At 40.2% G+C, this 12,171-nt stretch overlaps 1 protein-coding gene across 9 annotated transcripts in view; it reads left to right on the forward strand.

Moving 5' to 3' along the window:
* The window catches only part of NAXD (NAD(P)HX dehydratase), a 49,121-nt gene that overhangs the window by 34,738 nt on the left and 2,212 nt on the right, over positions 1-12,171 (forward strand). For 7 of the 9 annotated variants that reach the window (XM_068180145.1, XM_068180150.1, XM_068180148.1 and 4 more), the window contains 4 exons: positions 2,395-2,445; positions 2,524-2,628; positions 2,994-3,114; positions 11,398-11,518. In XM_068180145.1, coding sequence (XP_068036246.1) covers positions 2,395-2,445; positions 2,524-2,628; positions 2,994-3,114; positions 11,398-11,518 — 398 coding nt within the window. Of the gene's footprint in view, positions 1-2,394; positions 2,446-2,523; positions 2,629-2,993; positions 3,115-6,046; positions 6,167-11,397; positions 11,519-12,171 lie in introns of all 9 variants that reach the window. The other 2 variants (XR_010995928.1, XM_068180147.1) reach the window with 2 other exon arrangements.

Below are 12,171 nucleotides of genomic sequence, written 5' to 3' on the forward strand. Positions count from 1 at the left end.
TATACTTACTAATAAATTTGAATAATTTAGCAGTAGCTGAACCATAAGAGTTGTGTAACACTTGCAATTGGTTCAAAATTACTCAAGTAGCTGAGTATAAGAGAAAACTCTGTGGTCCCTAGGGATCTCAAAGGAGGTGGGCAGCTGGCAGTCTGACACACAACCCAAGTTGTGCAAGTCAGTGTTGGAAAGGTTTCTGTTCTCTAGTAGCTTCTGCTGTAGTCACAGCTGTGTGTTGAGACAAGTCCTCAGGCTTGGAGCAGTGGGTTAGTCTCATGCTTCCAAACTGCAAACAGTGCCCGACAAAGAAAATGGAAGGGAAATAATTTCCATTGGTGTTGGAAAAATCAGAGTCAGGTAGTAATGTTTGTGAGGATATGTGTGTGTCATATGTAATAATTTACAGGGAGCAAGGTGGGTGCTGATTATTTTGACCACTATACAAGAAAAGAGAGAAGTTCAATACCCTGATTATTAATTAAAAATTGCTTTGTTCTTCCTTACATCATCCCTTGCTAACCTGTGAAGCTCAGTGCTATATGATAGCTAATCTGAAGAGTTTAATAACATTCAAGATTAATTAAACTTTTGGAAGGATACCATGCTCTGTTATCTTATACAAGAAAAAGATAAACCCTCCAGCTTCAAAGATGAGTTGGTAATAACCAACACTGCAAAAAACTTGACTGTCGGCCACTGTTCATTAAAAAGCCTGAAGATCAGTCATTGCTGCTGCTGGCTTAGGAGACAGAACAAGGGCAGACAGTCTGCTCAGAGATATTGCTTGCTGAAAAGAACACTTTTACAAATGCTTTGTTGTCTGGGCCACCTTGGCTTTGCTTTCAAAACATAAAACCTCCAGACCCACAGGTGAAATGACATCATATATACGCTTGTCTCAGATGTTTGTTAGTACATAAACTAATACTGCAGTGGGGCTTTCAGCAGCAAAGCAACTGAAGTTAGTTATTATAGTTATTGGTAGATTTCTATCAAGGCAGTACTCAGTGGGATTTTTCTGGTTTTATTTTAATTGAAGATGTATGTTTACTATGTGTGATTTGTGTTGGCTTTACATGCCTCCTACAGCAGACAGAGTGGGTGAGATTGCTTGTTTGTTTGTTTATTGTGGTGGCTTGACCCTGGCTGAATGCCAGGTACCCATCAAAGCTTTTCTATCACTCCCCTCCTCAGCTGGACAGGGGAGAGAAAATACAACAAAAGGCTATTGGGTTAAGATAAGGACAGGAGAGATCATTCACCAGTTACTGTTATATCGAAGTTTGTGCAGCAGACTCAACTTGGGGAAATTAACCGAGTTTTCTAACAAATGAAGTCGGAGTAGGATAATGAGAAATAAAACCAAGTGGTGAAAACACCTTCCCTCCACCCCTCCCTTCTTCCCCAGCTTATTTTACCTCCAAAATTATTTATTTCCGTGCTGCCAGTGGTGCAGGAGGTCGGGAAATGGGTACTCTGGTCATTTCATCACATATTGTCTCTGCTGCTCTTTCCTCCTCGGAGGAAGGACTCCACCTTCTTCCCCTCTTCTACCAGGGGGTCCCTCCGACAAGAGGTAGTCCTCCACAAACTTCCCCAGCAGACTTCCCATGGACTGCAGTTCTTCACAAACGGCTCCAACATGGGTCCTTCCCATGGGGTGCAATCCTTCAGAAACAGACTGCCCCACTGTGGGCTCCTCTCTCCATGGGGCCCCAGGTCCTGCCAGGAGCCTGTTTCAGTGCACACTTTCCATGGGGTCACAGCCTCCTTTGGGCATCCACCTGCTCTGCTTCCTTGTGGATTTCCACGGGCTCCAGGGGCACAGCTGCCTCACTGTGAACTGCACCGCAGGCTGCAGGGGAATCTCTGCTCCAGAGCCTGGAGCACCTCCTCTTCCTCCTTCACTGACCTGCATGTCTGCAGGGCTGTAGCTTTCACATATTCTCACTCCTCTCTTCTCTGGCTGCAACGGTAACTTTACCCTGTTTTTAAATCTATGATCCCATCACTGTCACTGATTGGCTTGGTTTGGCCGGTGGCAGGACTGTCCTGGAGCTGGCTGGTATTGGCTCTGTTGGACATGAGGGAAGCTTCCAGCAACTTCTTGGAGAAGCCCTGTAGCCCCTCTTCTCCCTCCCAAAACCTTGCCATGAGTAGCCCAATACACATACCAACTCTGTGGACACTTAAACCAGGGAGAAAACACCATGACTGTAAAATTACCTGTTGATATGAAAATCTTTTACATTAGTTTGCAGAATATAACAGATTTTTTTTTTTCTATCACTTTGTAAAAACAACTTGCATGGTCAGATTTATGGTATGAATTTGGTTTGGATCTTACGAAATCTAAATTAACAAGCCTCTTAAAAGTATCTGCATTTTTTGCAGGGTATTATAGAGAAATCGAAAGTGAAAGGAATTCCTATCATTATTGATGCAGTAAGTATTTTGTTTATTTCAGTCAGTGGTTTAACATTTAAGAATCTATTTGGTAAATGTTCTTACTGTGTTTTCCAGGATGGACTGTGGCTCATTTCCCAGCAGCCTTCTCTTATTCAAGGCTACCAGCGAGCTATTCTTACTCCAAACTATATGGAGTTCAGTAGACTGTATGAAGCCATGGTGAGCTGTTTGCCTTTTTGGTATTTATATATTTGCAAGTTCAGTCTTTTTGTCCTTGAAAATAAGTAACATTACTGGCTCAAATATTATGTGCTATTTATTACATGTGAGAGAAACACTTTCTGGGTTGTTATTACATGGGATCATTGCCACAGTAATGCATATTCTTAAACTGAGCTCTTTTTTAAAGAAGATCCATTATCATGCATTTTTTAACATTGCAGTGGCTATAGAAAAAAATACAGAGAAAAATACATACTGATGATGTTGCTTTTTTTCTTCTTATGCATATGTAACTAGCATCTGTTAGAATATGTTGTTCTAATAGCAAAATATGTACTTTGTATGGAATTCTTGTGTTGTAGCTTAGAGACCCCGTAGACAGTAGTGATCATCATGGATGTGTACTAAGACTCAGCCAAGCCATGGGGAATTTGACAGTTGTGCAAAAGGGAGAAAGAGATCTTATTTCAGATGGAGAGAAGGGTAAGTGAAGCCTTCTGCTTTCAGCAATGTGACTGTTGTGTTCTGTTTGCTTTCAGTCATATTCCAGTAGAGTGTATAGCAATTGGCAGTATTCCCCTGGGGATTAGAGGGATTGCTGCCTTTGCAGATCACCTTCAGATGATTTGTGTAAATTAATATTGTTAGAGTCCAGCTAAATTTATTTGCTGAAAAAAGTTGCTGATTTTATTTCGCATTTATCGATGTTACATTTTACATTATATGGGTATTGAGAAATTAATTATTTAAACTTTGTGAACTGTTTGAAAGTTCTTTGCTGAGATGGTTTATATAAGTGCAGCTGTCATTGTTAAATTGATAGAAAATAATACTGTTAGTTCAGGATGTATCAGTGTATGAGAGAAGTGAAGATGTCTTACAGCTCATGACCTGCTCAGTTCCTTGATGCTGCCATCATGGGGCTGCAGATTAGCATGTACATATATAACTTTACAGCAGCCCTGACAAATTAAAAAATTAACTCTAGATTGCCATTACAACAGCATACCAGTATGGTTTAAAGTTTACTTAATAAAATTAGCTGCTTGTTTGATGCTTTTTATACTGATCGTGTACTGTGATCGGTATAAAATTAATTCACCAGTGCCTTCATCACATTTTGCCTGCATGGTCTTATTTCACATACATAACAAGCAGCAGCTCTGCTTTTAATTACTTGAAATGCTAATCTCTGATAAATGTTTATGCTGCTTCAGAACTGTTTTATATACAGTCAATTTTGCATTGCAGGGAGCCATGGAAATCTTTTATAACAGAAAAGCAGATGTGATATGACAACTGGTTTGTGCAGAGCCACCTTCCAGATACCCCGTTAGTGCAGATACTGTAGCAGACTGTGCAACAAGTGGGACCTGGAAGCAATTTGGTTACATCTGTGTGGGAAAGGACGCTCCTCACACAGTACCCAGGTTTCCCCACAGGAAGTCTGCTGTCATATTTGCACCTGCAGTGAACTTTATTTATAACCATGGACAGTCAGACCAGGCTTAAAGGGTGGATGAACTCCAATGGAGGATAAAATGTCTTGACTCCAGTTTATGCCAGCTAGAGAGCTTTAGAGCATTGTAGTTGGCTTCTTCCTCTGCTTTTATGTCAACAATATTCTTTTTATACAGGATTGTTGCTTTTTAAATAAACATTGGGAAGACTGGGCGAGCGCTTTAGATGGAGTACATTATCTAGTGTATGTTTGTTCTCCTTTTGAACTGTTATTCTTGAGATACGTGTATCCCCACACCTGCTGGAGAGACAGGACAGGTCTCCAATGTCTCTTGTCATGCAGGATTAAAAAAAAAAAAAAAAAAAAAAAAAACAGGAAACAAGTGAAGTTCTTTCCAGGTTCAATTTTGAATGTTCATATGTGGCACAAGTCCTTGTGTGTCTTGTGTGCTTTTGGGGTTTTTTATTGGTTTTATTTTTTTCCCCACCTTGTTATTTGTCTCTGTGTTCTGGTGTTTTCTTCTACTAGTAAAGTGGCTTTTGTTTTTGAAATAAAAACAATTCTGTGTCTTTATAGCAGTTGATTGATGTCCAGCTGTGGGCTGCTTTCTTGTTCTTACCTTGGTGCTGTCACTGGTGCTTTGTTGGATTACAGACATTACAGGCAGCATTGCTGAGCTAAGAAAGCAGGTTATAATGTCTAAGAACTGTTTTTAGAGTTTGCATGACTTTGAAGAAGGTTCTTGAGAATTTTGCAGAAACTACAGACTTCACCTTCCTTTTAACAACAATGTTCTTTGGGTCTGATCTGCTAGTCATTTTTTTAAAAACTTCTCAAATGCAAAATTACATTGAGAAAGGAGGTTCTACTGTGTGCTCTGTGCCAAACATGGAATATGTTGTCCTGTCACTGACCTCGAATTCTTCAGGATTTTTTGCTCTTGTTTTTCATCTGTCTCTTCTTTTGATCTGATGTCATTTTTTTCAGCTAAAACTACAGACATCAGGGAAATCCAAGGTTATTGGATCGGACCAATGTCCTCTGAGCACAATCAAACATTATGAAAAGATCTGTGTACTCCTCTTGTCTTTTATTTGTCATGTCATCATCCATTTGTAGTGCTTAGGCCCTACCTATTAGGCATTTCCTGCTTGACCTCCTGTGTTGAGCATACTGACACTGTAGTTTGCATATATTACTTTTAAACTTTCTCCTTTGGGAAAATACTGCATGTGAGCTTTCCAGGAAAAAAAAAAAAAAAAGAGAGAAAAGTAAGTCTCAGTGCTCTCCAAGAAAACCAGAAATTGAGAAACTGCAAACTTAACTATGTAGCTTTAGTGTTTTATGCTTAATTGTGGAGGAAGGAAGGCCTTTTGAAGATGGCAGATTTTGCAGTAGGAAGGATTAGGTTTGTGAATGCTTTATAGCTTAGAGTGATTGTTTTCACAGTACTTTTATTCATCAGTCTGTAGGAGATGCAGAAGACAGTTTACTTCTGCTACCTGAAGACAGAAAGGGTTACCAGGTGATTTGGTGTCAGGTATTGCTGAAAAATCACTCCCAGCAAAAAGCTTTATAATCTACCCAGAGGGGCTCAATAAATTCTGATTGGAAGATGAAGTTTAAGAAATTCAAAGTAAGATTTAGAAAAATTAACTAGTACAGCCACATACCTGAAACCTTGCTAGATTCACAAACTTGGAAGTGTCTAGATACCTCTAAAGTTTGTTTTCACAGATCAGACTAGATGGTGCAGGTGACTCCTTATGGCCTCAAAGTCACATACTGGCCTCTGTGAAAGCATTAGCAGCCCTCCAGTATAAAGGAGGTTTTTCTAAAATTTGTCTCCATTTCAGTAGGGAGCTGCCAGCTGGCCTGTGAACTAATCACTGAGATTTTAAATTAAGTTTTATATACTCTTTTTCTCTTTCCTTTTGCAATTTCACATTATAGCTTGGTCTACAGTTGTTGATTCCCTGCTCTACAAAGATGAGCTTCACCATGCTCTTGGTAGGTGATATCAGTGCCATCACTGACCAGGGTAGGAATGAGTACTCAGCCTATGGGTAAAAGGTAAGTCAGCTTTTATTCACTATGGCACAGCTCTCTAAGGTTATCTTTTTATTATTCTTTGGAGAACTGGTCAATAATAAAGTGTGGTTATACCAGCCCTAGTTCCTAACATGTTTAAAATTTGGTTAGGTCCTTGAATTAGAGTATTTGGATTTTAGTTTTTAAACATTATAGTGAGTTTTTCTGTGTTTGACCCTCCTCCCTTCCAAAAAGCAGGCTCTGTGGGAACCATCCTGCTACTACCTGGGCGTACTTCTACCTGGAACCAGGAGCCAAATTTGGTTTCTCTCCAGTTGCTCAGCTGCACCTATGGTCAAAAGAAGCAAGGAAGCATGCGAGGCAGAATCCTGAGTACTGGCTGTGGGGTAAAAAGCCAACTCTTGCTATAGGTCCCCAAGTAGTGCTTCTAATTCCAGGCATTCATCTCCCCACACAGCTGGAAAGGAAGCTATTCAGTGCTTGTCGCTGCCTGGCTCACTCACAGCTGCAGAGCAAATCTCACCTAGATTTATAACTGAGAAGCAGCACCTTTGTCTCCAGTCCTGCTTCTGCAGAATGAGCAAAATGGGGAGGTGATGTGTTCCTGTCCCTGGTGCCACTGTGCTCTCTCTGGCACATGCAGCCCAGCCAGCTTTTCCCTGGCACTGTTCACCTGGCCCGTGGCTCCTGTGCCTATCCAACAAAACTAATGGAAAATGTGGGTCATTTTCATCTCAAATTGACTGCTCTATCTCACACTCAAGGACTTAGCTAAATTTTAAAAGTGTGATTAGGGAAAAAAAGAGTATAAGCACCCTTTATATAAAAGCCAACTTACATTTTCCACATCAGTTGAGTTGTTTCTCCAGCTAGAGTCATTAAATATGGTTTCCCTGTCTGTATGCACTCTGGGACATGTTCCTGGGAATCCATGATCTCCAGCTATGTGTTTTTGTGAACTAACTTGCAAAAGGAAAAAGATAAATTTCTTACTAGTATAAATATATGCTAGGTCAGGGATGTATATTGGTAAGAGATTTTACTAAAAATCTGATAATGGTCTAAATCTTGCATTGGTGGAGCAAAATGATCCTTGGTAGCTACATTATTTGCATACAAAATGGAAATCTTTTAATTAAACTGGAGTGTGTTTGTTGTGTGGGGTGGCTGTTAGCTGATGATCCAGTTGGATCAGAAGTTAGAATGGTCATGTTTCATACATGGATTCCTGACCACATTGGGGTGAGTGTAATACTCTTCCTCTGTAAGAGGAAAACAAGTGCAAGGAATTTGTTCAGGATGTCTGAGATTCAGGAGTTAAATTTAAATCTCCAGTCTTTCAGTCTGCCGTCTCAATAAATGTGATATTTCATGTAGGCTCTTCAGCCTTCTTGACCATTATCAGAGCACCCATATTTCACATGCTGTGCTCTAAATGGAAAAGTAAAAAACACCCCAGAGATTCATTTCCTTTTTTCACTACTGGGTGAACATGCTGAATCAGGAACAAGCAGACACATGCTAGCTTTTCTAGTTAGAAAAATTTGGCTTTCTAACTGTGATGTATCTACAATTTACACCATTGTAAATGGTGCTGCCTGCATACAGCCATATCAAAATCTGTGCTTCCCAGTTAACTTGTAGTGCTTGAAGTCAGAAAAACTGCATTCTGACTTTTTTTTCTTCAAAGAGAGGACAGCTATTTCCAATTACATAAGAGACTGTTGTGTTTTGTTTTTTTTCAATTAAGCATACAATACCCATAGGTATACAATAGGTACACAGTAGGTACCCATAGGTATACAATACCCATAAATAGGTAATTCTGGACTTTTGGCAGCTGCAAAATTTAGTCTGAGAGTTCTTTCAGCTTAAAACTTGGCAATGATACAGCTAGGTGTGACACCGTGATCTGAATGCTTTCACAAATATTGATGTGGATCTTACCATCACTCCCTTTTCAGCATTTCTTGAAGGTATCTTATGGCCTGAAATATATTAAACATAGACCTACTAAATTACTTGGCCATAGTTACCCAGAAAGTCTGGGGCAGAGTTTTTAATTGTTTGAAGCCTAAAACTCTTGAATTTCTACTTTACAATATTCTGTCAGTATGACAGCCTTCAGTATTTTGTTTCTGTTGCACTCACTTAAGTACAAATTATTTCCATGGATTTAGGTACCCAAGAAATCTGTGTGATTATATGTGAAGGACGTGTTGTATTTGCTAAATACTGCCTAAAGCTCTGGCAGTATTTATATGATGTTCATGTGCTGAGACTGTGTCGAAACTGTTGAATAGGACTGTGGCTGTTCTGACTCTAGCAGATCTCCTTGCAGGCATTTCTTCAGTGATGACATTTTTATTTCATCTAGCCTTTTCTTCTGATAGTATATGTGTGCTGCATGGATGAGTACTAGGGAGTTGGGTAATTTTTTTTTCCCTGAGAGCTACTTGGTATATATCAGTTTTCATTAAAAAACTGTCTGCTACTTATACTGAGGTGGGTTTTCTTTTTTTCATTACCCTGAGAAATGATGACATCAGATTTTGTTGCTCAGACCTGTTAGAAGACAGAACTAGACACTCTACTGTAACAACCAGCTTGACCAGCATTAATTGTGTGTTTCTGTCAGTGGGACTATAACTGAACCTCTCCATTGTTTTGATCCACACTGGTGTCAAACTAATTGACCTCAAGTGGCCCTGGCTGCTGCCTTTTCAAAATTGACACACTGTGGTAATTTCAGTCTTTGTAGTTTCCTTGTTGTCCCAGATCCAGTCATCTTGGTCTCCTCAGCTCTTCCAAGAACCATATTTTCTATGTTTGCTGATGTGCATGCCCTTCCCTAGCTGAATGTGCTACAGCCTCACTGAACAGCACATCAAAACCAGCTTCATCCTCACGTAAACAGAGTGTTGTCCATCTTTCCAGGGAATGGAGCTGCCCACCTTCTTGGCATCATAGCTGGCTGTTCAGCCATGTCCAGCTAATCAAGGTCTTGTAACACTGCCACTGGTTGTGACTGCTCACTTCAATGTAAAGACATCACCCGCGTGGTCCTAAAAGAGCTGCTGGAACTGTCTTCCCAGTGGGGCTCAGACATCCAGTGGGGGATGTTGCACTGGGGGAGCGTGAAGACAGCAGTTTTGTTTAGCTGTTCTAGAAGGGTGAGAAAAGTATCCTGTATTGATTCAACAGTGTGCTGGTCTGTCTTGATGCCACTGTGGGATTCCGTCTTATATTTTAAAAGCTCTTGATAATAGCTGTAATTCAGAAGTGTTTTTAAATCCTTTTCCCATTGTCTGTCATCATGTTCATCATCCTTTTATTTTGAGATGTTCTTTGATCGGCCGAGCCTCTGCACAAGAATTGTGTTATATCTCCCTCCTCATTCAAGTGAATTTCCTCTAGTTCTGCCTCTTTGAAGGCATTCCAAGGATTTGTTTTCCAGCATCTGTGTGCAGAGTACAAAGGTCTGCTTTTGTTGCTGCCCGTGAGGTAGTCTGTACATATTTGAGACTTACTTTGTAAAACCACGAACAAAAGGCCACTTTTTCTTTTTTTTTTTTTTTTTTTTTTTTTTTAGCAGAGTATTATAATTGACATAGTTTGAGATCTTGCTTTCCTGTACAGCTCAAAAATGACTGGAAGGTTGTGGGGCTACGGAATAGTGGCAGATGGTGACATACAGCTAATAAGCAGGGGCTTGTGCTCAGCTGTCAGTCAGAAGGCCCCAAAGCTTTTGAACAGAGGATTTCCATCCTGCCTCCTGCCAGGAGTTCAAGCCCTCAAAGTGAAAATCCTGTGAGATAGCACCTTCAAAGTAGTAGAATTAGAGGTAATTTCTCCAAAGCACTGTATTTAAAATAAAAATAAGAAAAAATCACTCCACCTAAAAGGGCATGCCTTCTTCAGATAGCTAACTCAGAAGGGCATTACACTTGTGAAATTTGACATTAGCTACTGCTCACTGAGAAACACATCCAGAATCTTAATTTGAGAGGGGGAGGGGGAAGAGGAGAAGAGTGATTGGGAAAATGAACTGCTGGCAAGGCTGCAGCGGTGTGTGCTGTGCTCATGGTGACTAATGAATCTTTGCCCTCTCAGTGGCAGCAAACACGCACAACTGCCTGGCCTTGTGAGCCCCACAGTTAGTGCTGGAAGGATCACTAGGAGATGGAAGTGAAGTACAGTTCTTGGCTATTGCACATAACAAACTGGAAGGGGTTTATTGGCATTAAGTAGTTTTTTACCACTTGCGAGTTAGGAAGATATATCTGCAAGTCCTTCAGTTCTGTGCAAATTTTTTCCATTGGTTTGAAAAAGAAACATTTTTTCAAATGTTAAAAATATGGGTAGTACTCCCTCTAAACCACCTGGGCTGCTGTGTTTATACCCCTTGGAGAAACCGAGCCCAGGCTTGAGAAGAGAGTTTGGAGAAGGGTGGCAGAACTGATGCTGTTTTCTTTTTATGTGCCTTATATGTCCTTCAGGCTTCCTGCTTGGGCTTGTTGAGAGTGGAGAGCAAAGGAGTTAAATGTAGTGAAACCATTTGTGTGTTCCTCCTAGTTAAAGCTGCACAAAGAGATCAGTTTGATCAAGGTCCTTTGTATATTTAAAATAGAAATGTAACATCTGATATCCTGACACGGTGTGTCCACAGTGACATTGCTGACAGAAACATACACGGATGGTGAGGACACTGTCAATTGGCAGAAAAAATAAATCTGTCTTGCATGTACTTTTTACAAAGTCTAAGGAAAGGCCTGTTTCAATAAAATATTTTCGTGATGGATATGGTAGAACATTTGAGATTTTCGTTCTATTTTGCATTTGCTTTTTGTAAACACGTTGGTTTATGTTGGCAAACTCTGAAGGTCAGAGAAACTGAAGTTATGTTTGTGAAATGGCTTTGTGGAAGGACCTGGTCCATTTTGGGGTGATGGCTCGTGATACCACATGAAAAACTAAACTCACCTGTGCAGGCTGAGTGAAGTGGAAAAGGTGTTCACATTGTGTAATGTTATGTGCAAAGGATTAAAAGGTAATGAGAAAAGTATTTTTTAAAATGTTAATGCTTTTTTTTTTTAAGAACAGTGTATTTCAGTGTATTCTGCTGCCTGTGTTAAGTCTCTCACCTGTTAGTTGCTGCGTGCCTCAGAGGGTAACCCTTGCAGCTGCAGTGCTGTCATTGTAAACAGAGGGACAAAAGCACATGACTCTGGTTTTGCTTTGTCTGTTCACAGTACTTGTGTGCAGTCACGAAGGAAGCAGCCGGAGATGTGGTGGACAGGGAGACCTCCTTTCTGGTTCTCTTGGAGTCTTGGCACACTGGGCATTTGTTGCTGGAGCTGAAAAAACAAATGGGTATGAATGTTAATAATTAACTTAATTGCTCTGACTCTGTGTTCACCTATGGCAACTGTCATAGACCTGCTGTTACATAAATTTCCAAATGAAATCAGTTTTGGTAAGAAAGTATCTGTCCAGTACTTTAAAAAAGTACAAGGGTGTTCTAGAGCAGTCTACACAACAGTAATAATTTTAGTAAGACAAGCCCTTCAGTAATCTAACATCTCCCAAATCTGGGGCAGAAGAAGAGCCTCTGGATCTGTTCATAAGGACATTTATGTATGAGGTACATGTTTTCAAAACAATTGAATGTAGGCAATGTAGAAAATAGAAAGGATAAATAAGTGGTAGTCACTGGCAATAACATCTCTGGAATTCAGAACATGTTTGGCTTTGTTTTTTCTATTTTGGTGAATCCGCCTGCATTGTGGCTAAGTAATGCAGTGGGGCAGGTGTGTTGAAACTTGCAAATAAAATAAAATTTCAAAGAGAGTAATTATTTTAAGGCCAAATGGCAGTCCACTTTGGTTGTACATAAAGCAGCCATGCAGATGGCTTTTGGCTTTTTAGTTAAATTACGTCAGTTCCTGCCAAACTAGCTGGTTCAGATAGTCATGGAGCCTTTCTGTGAAAGCAGCAGCTTCAAATAAAATTGAAAGGAATGTAAG

The sequence above is a fragment of the Anomalospiza imberbis genome, chromosome 2 (assembly GCF_031753505.1).
Source record: "Anomalospiza imberbis isolate Cuckoo-Finch-1a 21T00152 chromosome 2, ASM3175350v1, whole genome shotgun sequence".
NCBI lineage: Eukaryota > Metazoa > Chordata > Aves > Passeriformes > Viduidae > Anomalospiza > Anomalospiza imberbis.